The sequence below is a fragment of the Chelonia mydas genome, chromosome 13 (genome assembly GCF_015237465.2).
Source record: "Chelonia mydas isolate rCheMyd1 chromosome 13, rCheMyd1.pri.v2, whole genome shotgun sequence".
NCBI lineage: Eukaryota > Metazoa > Chordata > Testudines > Cheloniidae > Chelonia > Chelonia mydas.
Window position 1 is genome coordinate 29,692,067 of NC_051253.2, and position 21,328 is coordinate 29,713,394.

Sequence of the window (21,328 nt, forward strand, 5' to 3'; positions counted from 1 at the left end):
CCTCTGTTCTCCCCCATGTAGTTTACCTTGTCACGGGTACAGATATGCTTCTTGTTTTTCACTTCACAGACCCGAGCGAATTTAAGGAAGCGCTTATAATCAAAATTATTCTGGATTCCTAAGTGATGGCAATCCCTAAAAGTATTCCAGAGAGAATGAGTTAAAAGTATTCAATAATGAAATTTTACTTACAGTAAAAGCAGCAGCATTGGGCAATTTTTTTGTTAGGATTATAATAAAACTAACATCAGGAAGATTTGTACCTGGCAAAGTAATCCCATTTGTCAACATCGATGCCATTTCTTTTGTTAGCCACTATCTCATAAAGGAAGCTTTTCTCTTCTGATCGACCACGGTATGGCCACTGGAAAACCAGAACAGCTTATTCAGAATAGGTTAACTCATGGTCAGCAGCAATTTCAGAATGTGTTTATAGACGTCAGGAATACATTTTGATTTTGCACATGACAGTATGGATAAATACATCAAAACTACTGATTTAATAAAGAAAATATGACAAAAAGAAATAAGACTAAATTTCAGAAACCAAGCTTGTGACATCAGTATCTAGAGTTGGTGTTTAAGCAGCAAACTCCCCTAAAATGATTAAATGGGTACAAGAGTGCTTAATTTGCAAGCTCTACCAGAATTAAGGAAAATCTGCAGCTTTAAGCCACTCAACAGAAGTTTATGGTGATGACAGTTTGTGTCCCTGCTGGCTCCTCCAAGCTCTGACACAAGCCGCCAACCATAAGAAGAAGGGGAGAGAGATTCTCTCTGTACTATTCAAATGCCAGGGATGACAATTTTGGAAAATTTGCACCTTTCAGTCTAGGGCCATGCACTCAAGAAGTCAGCAATTACCAAGCACTGGAAAAAAATCAGAGAATGTCAGTTATTGTAAAATGCATGTTCCATGTGTATTAGTGTTTCTTGTGAGGTTAACCAAATACTAGCCTTCATGGCAACTTTAAAATTCCATAAAAAGATCCTGAAAAAAGGAAATGCAATTAACAAATGTTTTGCTTTTATGTTGTCTGTCTATTTATCAGCCTGTCTTTTCTATTTAGAACACAAGCTCTGTGGGGCAGGCAACAGTGTCTGTATACTGCCTAGTACCAAGGGGATCCTGATTTTGATGATGGCCTCTAAGAATTACTGTAATACAAATAATTATCTGTAAACACCAACGTTTGTCATAACAAAGATGAATCTTTGAATTCTATTTTGTATTAAGCTGTCAAGATAGAGGCTTTCCATTTATTACGTATGGTTTTTGCGTAAGCCTTTGTAATTTGCTGCAGTGATTGGAATCTCCCCTACTAGAGCAGCTTCCCGTTAAAGGAACAGTCTGGTCAGAGAAGCATGCTGGTAGGGTTTCTAGTTTCAGCTCTGCCAATGACTGAATGTATAACTTTGGGCAGGTCACTGAACATCTGTACTTCTGTTTCTTCATCTGCATAACAGGATAAGATTTGGCTGTTTCGCTGGGTTATGAAGATTAATAATTGTAAACTCTCCTTCCTTGCCTAATTCGATCACATCACTCCCTTCTTTGAATCCCTCCACTGGCTTCCCAATCACCATTTTATCAAGTTTCCATTTGGTCACCCCTTCAAGATTGAACACAATTCTGCCCCTTGCTCTGGTAAAGCGTCCTCTGCTCCAGTACTTCCAGCCTTGTTCACCTGTTGGTCAGCCTCTTGCTGAATCACCTCCTTGTGGCTCCCTATGCACGATATAACTCCAAGCTCATCAAGGCCCCTACCTTGTCCACATGTAAGTTCCCATTAAAGACCCAATTCAACAAAGTTGTTTGCCATGAACAAGTTGACTTGTATACAAAAACTGCCTCATTTCCTTTCCCTGTAGCTGTCTACTTTTCAACCTGGCCTTAGTTTTTGAGCTTCTTGGAGCAGGGATTGTACTTCTTGAAGGTTTGAGTGCTTAGCATATCAATGAATCCACCAACTGCTAACAACCCACAAACAACAATGCACTCTGCAGTTTGAGCATGTTCCATCCAAGCATCTCAAAGTAAAGTTTAACTTTTCACACTGACCTCCTAACTTAAGTGCCTGAAGGTGTCCCAGAAACTACACAGATAGAGCTTAAAAAGAGAATAGCAGCAAAAATGATATTTTTATTTCGCTTACATTGAAGAGCATTTAAAATAACTTCCAAAGAAGAGGCGAACTGACTCACCAAACCTCGACATGGGGTTGTATCTAGTGGTCCTCCTATTTGTTCCTTGATGAAGTCCATATCTTCTTTCAGGACAAAACCGTAATCTTCCATGACTTTTTCTAGCCCATTGGAAGTAATCAGATGTTCAAACATCTGAACAGAAGCAGTTTCATGCTGCAGAAAGTATATGATGTTACTTTATCAAAACACACAAGCTGCTATCAGACTAAGCCAAAGTTAAATAATGTCTGAGCTGGGAACAGACTAACGTCAAGGACCTCTTCTAGCCATTGGACCAGGCAGTCCTCAGGAAATGCAAAAAGTTAAGCTTCTCATACTAATGTCAACTTGTCCACAGTGCATGTGTGTAGAATTTTGACTATTGGGCTGGTTAAGCATGTGTTTTAATACCAAGGAGGTTCACTGCTGGGAAAGTTACACTACTGAGAAAGGTAACTTTGATATTGACCAACTTCATTTTCTGTTAGGTTAAAATATTCTTCACAACAAGTTTTCTTTCCACTTCTCATGTATTAGCACAATGAGGATTGCAGAGAATATAGGGAAACATTTTTGTTACATTTAAAAAAAATTCCAAACAGTACTAGAAAACCTGTCCATTTCTTAAAATTGAAACCTAAATTTTGAACATCCTGTTACCATTTTAGCCTTTTTATATTCAATTTCTGCTTTCATTACTCTGTCTACAGTTAATGTTTTATGCCTATAAAATCCGGGTTGTGGGCAAAGCTACCCATATACATTAAGGGACTATGCCAACTTGGAACTGGTCAATTTAAACAAAAAGACATTTAACCAAGTTTTCAGGATTTGTTTTATTTTACTTTCCTCATCCCCTGTTGTGCAAGAGTCAGGGTGTATGTGCATGAACAGCAGGTCTCTGAGCTTTCCTACACGCAGCTCAGGGAGACAGCTGGTGACAAACGTCTACCCCCAATGTTCCTCTCAGTCCCTCTTGCCCCAGGCTCACATGAAGAAAGAATGGCCAGGAGTATGTGCAAAGAAAAGGAAAATTCCCTCTGCTCCTCCATAGCTTGGATATTATGAGACAGAATAAAAAGAACAAGGGTATCACCATGATTGGAAGAGAGAAACCTTTTTTGACATTTAATCATGGTAAATATGCTTGTCACTCAGATTAGAACACCACTGTCTGCTCACAAAAGCAAGCAGTATTGGCTGCCCATATATTTAAAGGTGAATTACCTTTTCCTTTAAAAAAATATTTAAGTGGCATATTTCGCTTGCATATTGTTCTCGGTGTAAAATACTTACCTTCCATTTCAGCCCTGGGCGAGCAAGTGGAATAAATCTTCCATCAAACATGTGTGAAAATGGTCCATGACCTTAAAAGTAAAGAGGGTACAGGCTTAATTTGAAACGTTTGTCAGCAAAAACATAAGTAGGAACTGTGTGAATTTGTATTCTCTCATTTCATTGTCCTGCTCTTCACAGAATGGGAGAAGAAGATTCAAATGCAGTAAGTACACTATACCAACGCAGACACTGGAGTAAAAATGGACACAGCAACTTTACAGGGACTGTTCTTCAGATAGAAGATTAAACTAAAGGTCCTTCTGTCCATCTTCATCCTCTCTCCCTTCTGTCCAAGTGGAAATCGAAGATCCTAGCACACTTTCCAAGAAGTGTCAGGAAAACTGCAGTGTTCTGGCTATTAACTCTTGAAAAACATTTCCAGCTGAGAACCAAGAGACAAAATGTTGATGTGGAATGATGTTCCCTGCTCTTTTTCACCTGTTTAAGCTTTCTTTGTTTTCCCTTCCTACTTGGAGTCTCTGTTTACTTCTTAAATGCAAATTAAGGCAAGCACACATTCCTTTGTTTAGGACAGACCTATTTGCCAACTTCTGCTTGGGGAGGGCAATGGGGTTTGGAACATGTCTTAACAACATCATACAGGTGAATCTTATAACTTCACATACCGCATTGCCACACATTTTATCAGAACAATACTGAGAAGCAAATTATGAGTTTTTAAATCATACCCACATACGTTGTACAAAGATTATTACAATAGCACGTAGGGGGGTGAATACATGGGTGCATTCCGTCACATCCAGCAACCATTTAAGCTACCAAACAATTGTTCTAAAGAGCTGCTTACCCAAATCGTGACAAAGTCCAGCAATCTGAACACAGAGAATATCTCGCTGGTTTATTTCCAACTCTGGCTGTCTTTCGTGTAATGCCTGGACCAGACATCCTGCCAGATAGCCTACCCTGTTCCAGGCAGAAAATATGAGAAAGTTAATAATTTGAGGTTTAGTAAACAAGAGAAATTGCCAATTCAATTCTGCCTTGGCTATTGCAAACCATAGCTCTAGTGCAGTAGAGAGCAGCAACAGATGCTCAAAACCTAAACTTCAGTCCAGTTATGGAAGCTAGCTACTTTGCAGGGGGTTGGACTAGATGACCTCCTGAGGTCCCTTCCAACCCTGATATTCTATGATTCCTTTTTTACAACCTACACCATGGGGAAAAAAATATATATTTGAAGGAAACAAGCAACAGATTTCACATCCAAGGAGTCCTCTCCTCAAGAATTCCATCCCAACCTCATAAGAATACACTTTGATTACAGTATTCTCCCCTCTTCCCACTCTAGTCAGTCAAAATTGCTGCTACCGAAGTCATCTTCCTCTTGTAACTCCAACACAAACCCTTTCAATGACTTCCTTCACCTACCACATAGTCAAAGTCCTTATCCTCATTTTCCACGTCCCTGCACAAGCTTGCTCTTGCTTGGATCTCTGCCCTTATTTCCTTCAACTTCTCCAACCTCCAGAGACATTGGACTGGTCTACACTAGTCCATCCAATGCAGCACCCTGACGGTGGCCTGTAACCAGATGTCTCAGAGGATGCAAAAAAAAAAAATCACCGTGGACAACTAGGCAATAACCTGATTATGGAAGTTCCTTCCTAACATAATCAGTTATTGATTGGCTTACGCCCTGGAGCACGAGTTTATATCCCTTATTTTGAATCCTATTTTATGCAACTGTAGATGTTCTCATTATCCACAAGAATACCTAACTATTTTTTAATTCTTCTGGCCTCTTGGCCCTAATTATATATTGCGGCAATGGGTTTCATAGGTTAATTATGCATTATATAAAAATATTTCTTTTTATCAACTTTACATTTGTCATTCAATCTCATTGAATGACCCCTTATTCTTGTTATGAAAAAAGGGAAGGATTAATGCATGATTTACCTTCTCTACACTATTAATTATTACCGCTATCAAATCCTCTCATCTCTAAACTGAGAAGTACCACCATCCTTTCACTCTCAGACAGAAGTTTCTCAAAGCCTTTCGTAATTTTTGTTGCCCACCTCTGGAAACAAACCTTAAGTAACAATTCAGACAGTGGTATCCTCATTGTCTAAAATGCTAGTTTTAAGTTCCAACTAGACACAATACACCAGCCCAGCCCTACAGTCACTCCAGACTGGTGGAAAGGAAGATAACCTTGGCAGAGAAATCAAAATGGAGGAGATTTATATGCATGAGAATATTGCCTTACCCCAAGGAATGTTCAAAGCGGTTGTGCGATGCTCCTGGGAAAACATAGTAAGTGCCTCCCAGCTGTTTTATATATCGCAGGCGTTGAAACTGAGGTGTGTCAATGATTCTAACGAGGAGAGGATGTATTTCAATATGGCCATGAATAGGATCATTAAAAACCTAGAAAATTTCAAACACCATTGAAACTAAGGTTTAAAAATATGACCTACAAAAGGGAAAAGGCTTGACTTTCTATGATAAAGGAAGTCTGAAAAGTTGTCAATTTTTTTTTTTTTTTAAATTTTAAAATTCAGTTCTTGTCTATCCTGGAAAATGCCATAGTACTGGAGAATAGTGAAGTTATGACATTAAAAGAGTTACAGCTAAATAACTGAGAGCATAAGGGATTTCCAGCCAGCCAGCTTACAACCTTGTTGACTCCTATTTAACTCAAATTCCTAACACATGGGAAAAAGGATGTATTTATTGTAGAGTCAATGTACCTACTCCGTCAATTAAAGTAAGAGCCCACAATACATTTCTGAGACAAGAGTCCACCAGCAATGCCAGGAAAGAGCAGATCTGGCATTGCTCGCTTTTAGAAACACAAACAGAATTCAGAGGGTTAGGAAGGACAATAAGCAGGGAACAATTATCCAGGCTTCCTTTCTACAACACAAAGCAACAAAAAAAAGGCAACTCCAACTTGTTAAGTTCCTTGTAGGTCACCTTTAAGTAAAATTATACATTTTAGAAAAATTTGGGTAATGAACTACAAAAGATACAAATTTAAATACTTTATATATCTGGGCATTCATTCTGCCAAAGCACACGGTAAAGACTTTACTATGAATATTTAAGTAAAGCAGACTGAGGCAACAAAAATTATTACTATCTAATTTCAGTAGCTCTGTACAACCACCTTTTCAATATTAATGCTCTTTCTCTAGATGTGCCTTCTATGATAATATTAAATGGGGACCTGCAGATGCAAGAAGCTATTTCACCTACTGGAAAGGACGGAGCTGCACAACCCCATTGCAAGTACAGAAACATGCCCAGAAACGTTAGGCAGAGCTGCTATTTTTATCCTCCTTTGCCTACTTTTATATCACTTAAATATCATTATTCCAACACCACATTTACCTTGAGATTCTTTATGTAAATACACTTAAAAGAGTTACTCACGTGACACTGGAGGGAGGGGGGAAAAAACCCGAGTCTCATCTTCAAAGTAGGAATAAAATCCTGACAGTTAGGATCCTGGTTCCAGATCAACATGACATTACACTTACCTTCATTATATCACCATGATTTTTTTCTAATTTTTGCAGGCAAACAAGCAATTTCACTCTCAAGTCCAAGGGCCTGGAAATATCAAGAAGATTTGAAAATTATTATAAAGTGAAAAGCAAAATAACACTAATTTAACCATTTATGAAGCTGCTTATATAAATTCATGATTTTTTACCTCATTTGCTGTAGTAATACGAAATAGCAATATACACTTCTATTATGGATTTCAGGAAAGGAACTTAAACAGTTTTAAAAACATTCATTTATAAAACCTAGCACCTCACTGAGGTTAAGATAGGCAAGGGGAAAAAAAAAAAAATCACATGTATACTCATAAAAAAATTGTTTGCAAACAGTGAAGGTTGCTAAATCCACTTTTTCTACAACTCAAAACCATGAACACAAGGAAAATGAAGGTTACTTACCTGTAAACAGAGTTCTTCGAGATGAGCCTCTTCACATTCACTTCTGGGATCACGGCGCCAATGCCATGAGCTTCCAGAACCTTCTCAAAAGCAGTCACCATCGGGGGCCCACTCACCCCCTCCCGCTCCCTCACATACTGAAAGGTTCTGAGTGTACAAAAGCGGGAGTGGCCCCAACCACCAGCCAGTTCCTTCCACTAATTCGGGAATTCTGAAGAAGTAGGGAAGGTGGGCAGGGACTGTGAAAAGGCAGAGGCTCATCTCAAAAAACTGTGTTTACAGGGTATGCAACCTTCATGTCTTCAAGTGGCCTGTGTATATTCCCACTTGTGTGAATTTAACAAGTAGTACAACCCTCAGGAAGGTGGGCTGAGGAGTTTTAGGTAAAAAGCGCAGCAAAACTATCAAAGAAAAATCAGCTTTGGATGCCAGGTCAAGAGTGAATAGAAGTGACTGATCTTGCTCTCCCAAAAGAAATCTTAATGAAGGAAAATTTTTGCCAACACACACACATATCTGCAGTATCAGTCATACAACAGGATGTGATGAAGACAACATGACAGGGATGTTGCCTTTGTCCTGGATGAGGACTGACAATTCCAGGAATATAAAACCCTGTCAGGTCATAGTAACTGTGATTGACATAGTGTGATAAATGGACAACCTTTGGACCTTGATGGATTGGCTCCTCGGTTAAGCTCCATTTCTCCAAGGGATGGGGGAAACTTGTAGATAAGCTCTGAATATGCAAAAAAGTATGATACCTGTTCTCCCTGAACGTAAAGGAGGCCCAGGAACATACAGACATTCTAGAGGTCTAAAAGATATGGAAATCTCAGACACTTTAGACTGTTGGGACAGAGATGTGAGCAGGACCACTTGTTCAGTAAAAATGCAACTTGAAGGAGATAGTTACTGAGATACATGCCTAATGGCTAAGCTATCAAGAATGGCATCTTCATTTAAACAGTCTAAAACAACAGCCGAGGACTTTATCAGGTCCACTGCCCAGATGAGAGATCTCTTTCAAGACACAGCAGGTCTGACTGATCACAAACTCTTGTTTTTCTGTTAGACTTCAGCATAACAATCAAGAAACCAAGCAATCTAGAGTCAAGGTGTTGACCAGAGAAACTGTGAACCTGGGTGAAGACTCCTGCCTTATCTCACAGGCAGTAGACCCAGCTGTTTGGAAAGCAAGACTTTATGGATATTAATAGCAAACACCATGATACTGATGACAGAATTGCCCATCTCGAATCATAGCGAATGACATCAACTTGGTACCAATTGGACCAATATTCAAAAAACCTCGTAACAAGTTCCTGCTCTTGGTGTAGGAAAGGAGTGCAATATTGATGGTACAACTTGCTTGTCTTTAGATCAGAACCATACACAAGCAGAGTACCTCAAACCTTTTCCCAGGGATATTTACCCCACTTGTAGAACAAGATAATATAAAATAGATCCCTTGCACTTGTACTATTGAGTGAAAAACTCTTTTCAAATATGCTATCAATACATCATCTTTCCTTGGTAGATGAGATATTGGAGACATCCAATGATGACACTGAACTGTATGAACAGGAAATTTCCTGGATACAACTGACTAGAGCAGAGGTTCTCAAACTTCATTGCACTGCGACCCACTTCCGAGAACAAAAATTACTACCCAACCCCAGGAGGAGGGACCAAGACCAAAGAGGCCACACGTCTTCTAAATAGTAGGAAAGTAGCCATTTATGCAAATTATTAGGGAAGAACCATGTGGACCCTCTATCGAGGTTCATGTCTACACACGAAGAGACACCCAACCATTCAGGGAGAATAATTATGACAGCTAGGAATTTAATGGAACACCTGCTGCCATAGAAAGACCAAGAGGTAAGGTACAAGTTTAGTTTTATTGAGAGAGGTCAGCTTTGACTCCGCAGGTATGTGTAAAGAGACATACATAGCTAAGGCACAGAAGGGGACTCCAGGGACACCTCTGAAAATTAGAAACAGTTCTGTCTCTGGAATCCAGAGCCAAATACAATGAACCTCACTGTCCAGATTATATGATAGGTAGCAAATCTCATTCACATTGTGGCCAGGAAGCAAACCTCATACACCATTAAGTGTAGATGATGCTGTCTCAATCATTAGGAGCAACTGTTCCTACCAAGATGAGAGAAATCAAAGGTATGTGTACTGAGACCTTATGAGATGCTGGGCCAAATGCTCCACTGAACTCATGTGGTCCTTGGTTCCAAGGAAGGCTTAATAAAGAGAAGGATGAGTGCCAGTCTGTGTTTCTACTACACATAAAAGGGCCTACCAAACCCCAGACACCGTGTCTTCCATAGTGGAGCCAGAATTACACGCGGAAAGTCTCCTTCCTGGCTTAGAACCACAAACTAATTATAACTGAAGGTAGGTAACCCAGAGTCCAATAATATGCTAACAAAATTTCCTCCTACGAGAGATCAGAAGCACAGATCCATCAGCATGTTAATGATGTCTGATTCAAGGAATATCAAAGTGGTTCTCATAGCCTGTCATATCAAGCTCTAAATCTGAAATAGGACATACAGACTTTGTATCTTCTCTGCAATGCACCCTTTTAATTCTCTGAAGGATTCCAGGTATCCTGTTGTCTTTGCATTCAAGGGTTAGAGAGATTGTAGACTATAGGCGGTCCTTATTGGAGCATCAGATGGAACTTGTGACACCATATCTCCTACAGAGGCTGTGTAGCAAAGAAGGCTTCAGATCCATGAATTTCAAAATCAACAGAACTGAGATGGGTATAGTACCCTCCCATCCCATGAGAGCTTCTGATCCTGGCATCAGTTCTAAGCCTGTCAGATTCTTATAAATCCAGTCCAGGGCAGCTGAATGAGCCCTTAGAGATGGGCTGGGAGCCCAAGAGAACCTCAACAGTTCATATGCACTGTCACACTGCCTGGAGTGACTCACAACTGTGAGTGCCTATCTCAGGGCAGACTGTCAGAAAACAAGGGGAGACATCCCAAACAGCTGGTATATTCTATCATTAGATTTCACCATGCTAGTAACAAATGCGAACTCCTGGATCACTATACCAGTCTTATCATGGAGTCACAGACAGTCCCCTTAGACCCCCCAGCCTATCTTGCCACCCAGACAAATTGAACTTTGTGATAAATGGTTATTAAAACCAAAAATCACATTACATTAGGTTACTCTCAATCCCAAAGGGTCACTTACCCCAGATCATTTGGTACTCTTGATCTCAAACCAAAGACAATGCTGGCAGCCAATTCTCTAGTAAAACTAACTAAATATTTATTAGCTAAGAAAAGTAATGAGTTATTGAGAGATTAAAGCAGGTAAAATACATTAAAGGGTGAGTCAAAGTTCGTAAATCTAAAATGACAGCAGAGATGTAGTGATCTGCCAGTTTCCCAAAAGATTTTTCACAGTTATCCAGAATAACGCTTGGGATCTTTGTCTTCTTATTCAATTATTCCACCCTTATCAGTTAAGTTCTGGAATTGGGCTCTATTCTCCTGAGAGAATGGGTCTTTGAAGTCCAACAACGTAGCAAAATACTATTTCACCAATTATGTGAATAGGATCTAGTGGTTAGCAATTCTGAATCGGAGCTTGTCATGGAGAAAACTTTTCTCCCAATGAGGTTGAGGCACCCTGTCCAAAGGTGCTGTTTGGGGTGTTGCAGCCTGCATCTCTCTGTAGCTACTTGCACCACCACCGAGTTAGGTGCTGGGTGTGAACAAAAACTCTACTCCTACAGGTGGATCAAAATAGCACTTCTCAGCCTTTTTTGGGGTGGGACTGCAGGAGGCGGGAACGTGCCGTATTACCCATGACTGGGTCTATAATAGCCTTGTTGACCGGAACCCAAGGATTGCAATGAACTATAACAGTTCAAGTTTAGATTCCTGAACCTCTTCGAGCTGGATCAGGAGCTTGGACATCACTCTTTGCAAGAGCGCCTCATATTACCTGTGATAGTCAGGTGGAGACAAAGATGGGGTGACCATCTCATTCAAGGAAGACAATAAAATAGCTGCTAGATCTGTCTTAACCGCTGGATCCAGCTCCACTTCCTCTTCCTCACAGTCCAAGAGAGCTGGTTGGTGTTGGCTAGGAGAGGGTAGATAAGGTGCACACATGGAACCGGGGTGCCAAGAGTAAGGGTCCCAGGACCCCAGTAATGCCAGTCCAATGGGTCAACTGGTTGGGGTGTAACACATGACATTGGGAACACTCATCCCTTAGAAAAACATATCTGGGTGGAGAACAGAACCTCAAGCTTCAGTCCAGACTCAGTTCCCAATGTAGAGTTGAAGTCTCATCTGAGTCCTTCAATTTACCATATGAGAAGGTTGGTTCTTGGTCAACCAGCTGAACCACTGGTATCAATGGATGGGTACTCAGGTTTGCAGATGGAAGAGGAGAGTAGACTCATGTCCTCAAGGTGGTATCTTTTTCTGATGTAACAATGTCTCTCTCTAAAGTCAGACTTGAAATGAGACTGAAGACAAAGGAAAGCAAAGATGTCTTCTGGGAAGATGTAAGTCTCAGACTGCTCTAGAGTGCAGGATGAACCAGTGGTGCTTCCCTGATCAGAGTAGATGTCTGATCCCTTTGGGGCCATGCTGGTACCAGTGCAGAGTCTGAACTGCATGTTGAATTTAACAGTGGTGGATGTCTAAAAGACATCTTTTCCACAACTGGTGTCGGAAGTTTTTCCCAAGCAGCCACTCCACCTCCACCATGAGAGCAACTTTTCACCCTTTGCCTCTCAAATACTATGCAAGACACAAGCAGCTATAGCCATTGGGATATTTTTCTCACTGAAATCTAATTGTGAGTAAACACTCATTCTGAACCTGCTGAGCCAGTAGCGAAATCCTTTCTTAGTACTGTTGAGGTGGCCGGTGTATGGCTTCATGAGCCAGATCACGATCGGCATTTCAATACTGGCAGATTACCATTTGCAGGAAAAACTTGTCTGTCTCTGCTTGCAGCTTTCTGAACAGTCCTCTGTTCTTAAAAACCCGAGCATCATTCATCTTCCTTGACCAGCCCCCACTGGTAACAGTGAAGCACTCCCAGTGATCCATTAGCACTTGCATAACCATTGAAAAGCAGCCCTTTTTCTATTGATGGACTTTGTGGTAAGACGGGCTGGGGACTAAATACAGATATGTGCGCCATCTATCACCCCATCACAGTACAGAAGCCCCATAGCTGCAGATCTATCTATGATGTCCTGCACATTGCTGAGAGTCAAAGTCCTGCATAGCAGATGATTAGTACACTATACACTTGCATGACAACAGCCCCCACTGTGGATTTTCCAATACCAAAATGATTTCCCATTGACCTATGGCAATTCAGCATTATACCACTTGCTTCTCAGCAGGCAATGCAGCTCTCATTCTGGTGCCAGGCACTGGAGGGCTGGCGCAAGTTCTGTACACAGATTCAGCAACATGACCTTTCATATTTGAAAGTTCTGCAACCACCGCTTGTCATCCCAAACATGCATTACAATGCAATCCACCAGTCAGTACTCATTTCTCAGGCCCAAAAGTGGTGGTCCACCATCTGTAGCTCTTCTGCGAATGCAAACAATGGGAATTGTTTTTCACTGTGGCCCTTAACAACGTGTGCTTAAGAAATTGTCATGTCTGTTGCTGGGGTACTTCCTGTGGTTCTGAAAACACCAGAGGATCATGCATTTTGTGTTTGCAATGTTCGTGACAACAGTGCAGAGCTGTGTGAGCTCCATGTTTCTGCCACAGATAAGTGACAAGCACCACACAGGTTTGTGGGATTTTTTTAAAAAAATGAAAGCTATGAGATAGGGATGGCATTATGTATTAGACAGTTGCATGATGAGAACTTGACCCCTAGCTCCCACAGTGACTCATTTTTACTCCACAACATATTGTGAAAATCTCTCAAAAGGCACTGCACCGACAGGTGGTGCACAGTACACTGGAATATCTATCCATGATGCACTGCACTTTGCATACTTACCAGGAGTGCTTGTTGATGCAAAGTGCTGATGTAAGTGGCCAAGCACGCACGTGCCTGAGCTACATGTTAACTGTGGGGGCTTGTGCCACTGAAAGTTGCATCAACCAAAGTTTGCACTGTTGACATGGCCTAAACAAGTTCTTCTGCCCCTACCCACAGGGAACACATCCCTGAGTGGGAGTAGCCACAGGACATAGTACAGGAGACAATTCTCGCAGCAATCTACATTCATTTTATTTCTAATGAGTCAGTATTCAATCTCAAAATATACATTTTTAACAAAGCTAAGGTAGGTGTGGGTGAAGCCGAAGAGAAAAACCTCTAACCTAGAGAAGGATCCAGAACCGAAGAAAAAATAGCTGCCATTCAAACTTTACCTGTGTACGTGATGAACTGGCAATTATCTGCATGCGTTCCAACTGCATTCACCGTGTTTGGTGTAGCTGTACTGAATGGTGGAGGAATTAGTTGCAGCAGCTTGGAAGAATTGTGATTGTGATAGGAGATCTGGGTCTCAGTCCCTCTCATTTGTCTTACCAAAGGAAAGAGTTCCATATGTACCTTGGGGTTCCAGTCTGCTTCTTTTCAATACAGAATTGTGTAGATTGTATCAGTAGCAGGGCAATGGGGTCTTCTTGCCATGGGCATTGTCAGTCATGAGATGGGATAGGAGAGCAGTCTGTGGATTTAGTGATAGGGGAGGGAAAGTATCGGTTTTGCGCCCAGGATACTGCTCGAGTGAAGGGGTTCTAACAGGGTACGAAGGAGCTAATAAATTTTAGAAGTGTGGTATTCTGTTGGGGAAAGAGGCTCAGTGTTTGAGCATAAGGCAAGAGTAGTTGATGCCTGTCCATTACAGTGAAAAGAGAGTGCAAGTACATGTATGATGGCTGTTTTGGGGCATCACTCAAAGAGGGCAGAGTTAAGGTTGCCCAAGTGTTTACACATTAACTATATTTCCTGGTTTTCAGAAGTCTAAGTTTTGCTGAATTTTATGTTTTGGAAGTGCACAAGCCTTCACCAGGTAACCTTACCTCTGCATTAACCAATTTTTTTGCCATTTGATTTCCTAGGGGTTTTTTAAAAAAAAAAAACAAAACAAAGAAAAGTGTTTGTAGGGAGGAGTTAATGGTCATTTAGACAGTTGTAGGCCTCATGTAGGTTTGCAGCCAATATGCTACTGTGGCCAGGCAATAATCAAAAGACCTAGCTTTTATATAGTGATTTCCATCAGTAGATCTCAAATAACTTTACATCATTATCCTCATTTTACACCTGGGAAACTGAGGCACAGAGCCAAAATGGCTTGCCCAAGGTCACCCAGCTGGCCAGTGACAGAGCTAGGAATAGTTCCAGTCTGACTAGGCCACACAGTTGTGATGTGATTCCTCAGTGCTCGTCCCCACTCCTCTATGCTTTTGATGCAGAGGAATGATGATAATGGTCATACTTTGAAATGTTTCCAAAGTGTAGTTACTCACAGGGCTGGTGAGAGAAATCTAATCCATGGTCCATATAACATAGTTAGGGCCCTACCAAATTCACATCCATATTGGTCAATTTCATGATCATAGGATTTTAAAAATCATAAATTTCATTATTTCAGCTAATTAAATCTGAAATTCCAAGGTGTTGTAATTGTAGGGGTCCTGACCCAAAAAGCAGTTGGGGGGAGCGGGAGTCACAAGGTTATTATAAGGGGGGGGGGGGTTGCGGTATTGCTACCCTTACTTCTGCGCTGCTGCTGACTGCGGCACTGCCTTCTGCGGGCAGCTGGAGAGCAGCGGCTGCTGGCTGGGAGCCCAGCTCTGAAGGCAGAGCCACTGCCAGTAGAAGCACAGAAGTAAGGATGGCCTGGTATGGTATCGCCACCCTTACTTCTGCGCTGCTGTTTGCGGAGCGCTGCCTTCAGAGCTGGGTGCCTGGCCAATAGCAGCTGCTCTCTAGCCACCCAGCTCTGAAGGCAGCACAGAAATAAGGGTGGCAACACTGCAACCCCCCTAAAATAACATCGCCACCCCTCTGAAACTCCCTTTTGGGTCAAGGCCCCCAATTTGAGGTCTCCCCTATGAAATCTGTGTGGTATAGGGTAACAGCACACAACACACCAGATTTCAGGAGGAACCACATTTCACAGTCCGTGACACGTTTTTCGCGGCCATGAATTTGGTAGGGCCCTAACCATAGTTGTCACAGTAACTTTACACGAGAGATGACTGGTGTTTCTCTTACTCTCCACCTCTGCCCCACAACACGTAGGCCAGTGGCTCTCAACCTTTCCAGACTACTATATCCCTTTCAGGAGTCTGATTTGTCTTGCAAACCCCCAAGCTACACCTCACTTAAAAACAACTTGCTTACAAAATCAGACGTAAAATACAAAAGTGTCACAGAACACTATTACTGAAAAACTGCTTATTTTTGCCATATAATTATAAAATCAATTGACTGGAATATAAATATTGTACTTATATTTCAGTGTATAGAGCAGTATAAACAAGTCACTGTCTATATGAAATTTTAGTTTGTACTGACTTTGCTAGTGCTTTTTCTGTAGTCTGTTGTAAAATTAGGCAAATCTCTAGATGAGTTGATGTATCCCCTGGAACACCTCTGAGTACCCCCAGGGGTGCACATACCCTGGGTTGAGAACCACTGATGTAGGCCCCCCCACTCCAACATTTAAGCTCCCCCACCCCTTCCCATCAAACCATTGGTTGGCAACCATAGAAACCATTAGCTTGTAAGAAGCTGCTCCTTGCTGTCTCCTGCCCTATGCTGCTCTATACACATCACAGGCAACAGCTTACTGGAGGGCCGCACTCTTCCTTACTTATGTAGCTCAAGCTGGGCCCTTCATTCCTGCTACTTAGCTCCAGCTGGGACTCCTTCCCCTGCTTCAGCCAGGCTTCCACAGCCATGTCTCAGGTCCACACAGCCCTCCCCTCCTCCAAACTGGGTCCTTCCCCCGCACTCTGGCAAACCCCTCTTTCCCCACACAGGGGTGAGATGTATCCTAACTATTCATTTCTGGAATTCATGTTTTTAAATGTGCATTACCTTTAGTTCCCCCACCACAGATCCAAGCTCCTATGGAGGGGCAGGGGAAGGAGCTCAGACACCTCAAGAGAAGCAGGGTCCCCCAAAATTCCAGAACATACAGCAAGAAGGGAGATTGACTCAGATCCCTGAACAGAGTGTAGGGCTTCCCCAGACCACAACAAATACAGAGAAGGGAAGAATTCACCGCTGACAGGTCCCACTATCCCTAAGTCCCCATCTTCTTCTGCTACCCCTCGCATTCTCCGACCCTTTCAGTCTTGTTCCCTCCTTCTCCCGCAGTTCCCATCTCCTTTATTCTTACCCAAGCCCCGCAACCCTTCTTCCTTTCCCTGTCACTAATTCCCATTTATCCCTGTTGAAATAATTTTCATAAGTTTATTAATGTTTATCAAGACTCAGTTTCCACACCAGTACTTCTTTATTAGTTCATTGGTCACTTGGTGATGGTTACAACCAAAATATCAATTTAAGAATATAAACTATTTTATTCTATATCCTAGCAACAATATAAGCATTGTCCAACATACCTACAACAGGGTCAGGCCTGGGAAGTACATTCCCATCATTGTGTAACTCCAGATGGGTAAGGAAAACTTTGACAAAGAAACCCCTAGAAAACCTTGCTTTTTATACACTATAACACACAAGTGATGTCATTGGCTAAGGTCCAATAACCAAAGACGGATGAGGCAGTTTAGGGCTACACTCTGCTCTCTTCAAGGTTTTTTTTCCTTTTCTCACTTTGCTATATTTTTCCCTAGCCACTGAACTAAGCATTTATTTCTAAGCAAACTTATATAATAAATTATTTAGTGCACCTGGTACCCAGTTAACCATATTTCTTTTATTTCTATTCCTTAGCCCAAACCTTAACTAAGATAATGCTGGTATTTAAAAAGGGCACTACAAATTTATAACAAACTTTCTCATGAGCTGCACAGGGCTTCAGCTTCCTTGACGATGGGATGCCGTTCCAGGAAGAAGAATTGCTGAGAACACATGGGGTTCCACCTACCAAGGAAGGGGAAGAGAATCTTCGGATACAGACTGGCTAACCTAGTGAGGTGGGCTTTAAAGTAGGTTTGATATAGGATAGCAGATAAAAGCCCACAGGGAAGTCCAGAACATGGACACGTAGGTGAAGGATGGAATCTGGGGGGGCGGAGGGGAGGGCGCGGCGGAATATGGGCAATCATAGCAGGGGCAAAGAAGAGTCAAAAGGAATAGAAGGGAAATCTAATGAACATCTAAGATGTCTGCATACTGATACAAGAAGTATGGGGAATAAACAAACTAGAAATATTAGTGAATACTCAAAATTATGACATAAGTGCCATCACAGAAACTTATGGGGGGAATAATTCACTTGACTGGAATATTGGTATAGAAGAGTACAGCTTGTTCAGGAAGGACAGGCAGGGAAAAGGGGAGGTGGTGTTGCCTTGTACATCAGAGATGTATACACTTGCACTGAGGTGGAGATAGTGAGAGGCAGACCTATTGAAAGCCTGGGGGTAAAGATAAAAGGAAAAACAAGGGCAATGTCATGACAAGAGTAACCTACAACTGCTAGAAACCTGGTATAATGATCTCAGCACTAGTCTGATCTCTACTTGTGACCAAAGAAAGGTTTCTGGAATCTCTCAACTTTAAGAAAAGCTGGGTTGGTTTTTTTCAGATGCTGTATCTGAGGAGCCCCGTGGTGAATGGCCCCAAATCTGAATCGCTAAAACAGAATTCCGTGCCCCTAGGAGAGGCACCAAGTTTCAAGGAAATCTGCGGGCTTGTCTACACTTAAAACCCTTCAGCACTGCAGCTGCACCGCTGTAGCTCTTCAGTGAAGAGACTACCTTCAGAACCCTTCCCGTTAGCACAGGCAGTGTCTACACTGAAGCACTACAGTGGTGCAACTGTGCTGCTGTAGTGTCTTAAGTGTAGACAAGCCTTTAGAAGGATCAAGCTTTAAAGAGAAAGTTGGTCTTAATCTAACTATAGCAAAGCTATAGTAATGGATTAAAGAAGAGTTTTGAACAATGCAAAAAAGTACACCGACACCATCTTAGAGAGTAATTCTGCTTAGACAATAGTGTCATTGAGAAGGACTTCGGGGGTTATACAGGACAACAGAATGCAAAGGAGTTATCCAACACTATCTTTTAAAACGCACTGTATAAACTCAAACTATCCTGAGTGAAACAGGCAACAATTAACATGCTGTATCCAGGAGTGGCTCGAGGTGTAGTATGTTCAGTTTGAGGCATGTCAAAAATGACATGAAAATTCAGGGAACAATAAAATTGACTGGAAAAATAAGCCTATATGAGAAAAAGCTGAATTGGGCATGGTTAATCTGGAGAAAATAGCAGTGACAAGACACATGATAACTAACTATCAACAGAAAGGGCAGCTATAAAGAGGACAGGAACTAAAGAATCTGATTTGTAAATGAGACTAAAATAACTTTGCTTTGCTTTAGGTTTAAGCCCACAACTGTCAAGTAATATTTAAGAAAGCTTGTCTCATGTCACCAAGCGTACCAAGGAAAGTAGTGGAGTTACCACAAGAAATACCCAAAGCTGAGACTTTATACTTGTCAGGGATAGTTCAGGATCCCATCACAATGCACAGGGAGGACTAAAATATCTACCTACCAATCCCCATCCAGCTCCAATGATTCCCATCAGGCTCAGTCACCTGATACAGAAATTAATATTCTAGTTCAGTGAGCAAAGTCAGAAGTGCCAGACATCACTGGCTACTTCAGAACATAAAATCAGGCACAGAGATAAAGTTACGATGTCAACAAATTAATGGCTCCTTGATAGGGATGATCAAAGACGCTGAAGGTTTCAAACCTATTATTTTATCAACTGAGATTTGCCAATTGTTATAGAACCTTCAGGTCCAATATTCTGTCTCAGAGGACCTCGTGCTGAAGAGGAGACAAAGGGTGGGGCAGGATACCCTTTGGCATTCCTTTACATCACAATGAAGCAAAAAATGCCTGAAACATTTTTCCTCCATTTATTCAAAAATACTGAACATGTAAGCCAGCTGGCGGAGAACCACATGGCAATTCTGTGGGTTCATTCTATACCCTACAATAGTTAAATATAACTATTCACAAGCCCTGTCCACAGTAGCGCAAAAAAATGTGTTAGATAAAAACATGTTCAAAACAACTCACTAACAAAGTTCTGGCAGAGCTGAGCATGAGGACTATGTTCAGACATGGCTGTTCTTACACTGTTGTAACTGGATTTTATGCTACAGTGTGAACAGGAATTTCCCCTCCTCACAGTATACATGCAGTACAGGCTAGCCTCTCCTGCAAGCAGTCTAAGCACGGACAACTTGCATCTCAAGTGAATTTAAAAATAATCACATTTTAAAAAAATTATAGGCTCCCTCCTTCCAAAATAAGCTGCTGATCTGACCTGACCCACATTCAAATATCCTAGAAATACTTCCTGGTCAGCAGAGGCAGCCCAAGACTCCAAATCAAAGCTGGTTTCCGAATCTGATTTTCTTGTAAATATCAATGAAAGGCAGCTGTACCTCTACTGTACTACAGAAAAAGCACGCAGAACTAGTAACTTGCACCCTTCCCAAAGTGCAGCGTGGGCACAACAGGGTGAGCAGAGCTGGAAGAAGAGTTCAGTGAAGTGATTGGCTCAGTGTCTTTAGTTACCCATTTCTTCTGCATGCCTGTGGAAACTGAAGATGGGGGCAGTTTTCAATTTTAGCTTCACACTGATATATTAATTGGTCCTTGTGCAATGAAGTACACATGGAAGGATGCTTTCCCACTCTTACAACCATTTAACAAGCTGCATGTCCCTTTAGAATCATAGGGTTACAAGGGACTTGCAAGAGCCAAGATGCTGGATTTGCTGGGTCTAAACCATCCAAAACAGATGGCTATCCAGCCTCTTTTGGAAAACCTCCAGGGAACGAGATTCCCTAGAAAGGGAACGGAATATTGGCATCAGAAGGTTCTATGACAAGGAGAGAGTCTGAAGAATGTGTTAATCCAGCTGCAGGAAACCACTGAAGAGGAGAGATAGGGAACAGAAGGGAAGAAACATGATAGCATCAGGGATGTCAAAGTGAATTGAGGAAGGAGAATGTGGTTTATTCCCCCCCCCCCCCCCCATTTGCTTGTTTTGTCTTTAAAAAAAAAACTGAGAAATGTCAAAATTAGTCTTCTCTTGTTTTGTTGAATCATCTTGAAACATCTGAACCGTGTCTGTACTAATCATAACAGCAGTACTACTGCCTCTCTGCTGAAACACACTAAATCTGAGAGCACAGGTCAGTCATGTAGAGTGTTTGGGGCTACAGACTAGAGAGTTTATAACGTAAAAGCAAACAGGAAAAAAAGCTTTCCTCCACCATTCAATACAGCTACCCCTGAAACAGTAAATGCAGCTGGAGGGCATGCACCTAATTACCAGTGTGTGTTGCCAACCAAGGGGATGCAGAGTTACGGCTGCATGGGAATGTATTTCTTGGTTTTCTCAAGTTTGACTTTTGCTGAATTTGACATTTTGGGAGGGCACAAGCTATCACCAGCCAACCTTAACTACAGTAATGTAGTTTTTTTTTTACCAATTATTAGAAATAAGGTGATGATGTGGCTAATCACCAAAAGCCAAGGTGAAAATAGAATTTAAATCTGCTTTTAAGTCTTTTTACTAAGACTTGTTTCTGATAACAAAAGAAAACATGAGTCACAAAGTAGAAGCATAAGAACAATGTGCCCTAGC

The 21,328-nt window shown here is 41.6% G+C and overlaps 1 protein-coding gene across 6 annotated transcripts in view; it reads right to left on the reverse strand.

Annotated features, from left to right (window-relative positions):
* SAMHD1 (SAM and HD domain containing deoxynucleoside triphosphate triphosphohydrolase 1) overlaps window positions 1-21,328 on the reverse strand; it is a 74,578-nt gene that overhangs the window by 46,418 nt on the left and 6,832 nt on the right. For 5 of the 6 annotated variants that reach the window (XM_037915435.2, XM_037915436.2, XM_043526759.1 and 2 more), the window contains 7 exons: window positions 7,035-7,107; window positions 5,759-5,919; window positions 4,334-4,449; window positions 3,484-3,554; window positions 2,206-2,361; window positions 264-364; window positions 27-135 (listed from right to left, as the gene is read on the reverse strand). In XM_037915435.2, coding sequence (XP_037771363.1) covers window positions 27-135; window positions 264-364; window positions 2,206-2,361; window positions 3,484-3,554; window positions 4,334-4,449; window positions 5,759-5,919; window positions 7,035-7,107 — 787 coding nt within the window. The remainder of the gene's footprint in view (window positions 1-26; window positions 136-263; window positions 365-2,205; window positions 2,362-3,483; window positions 3,555-4,333; window positions 4,450-5,758; window positions 5,920-7,034; window positions 7,108-21,328) is intronic. The other variant, XM_043526758.1, reaches the window with a different exon arrangement.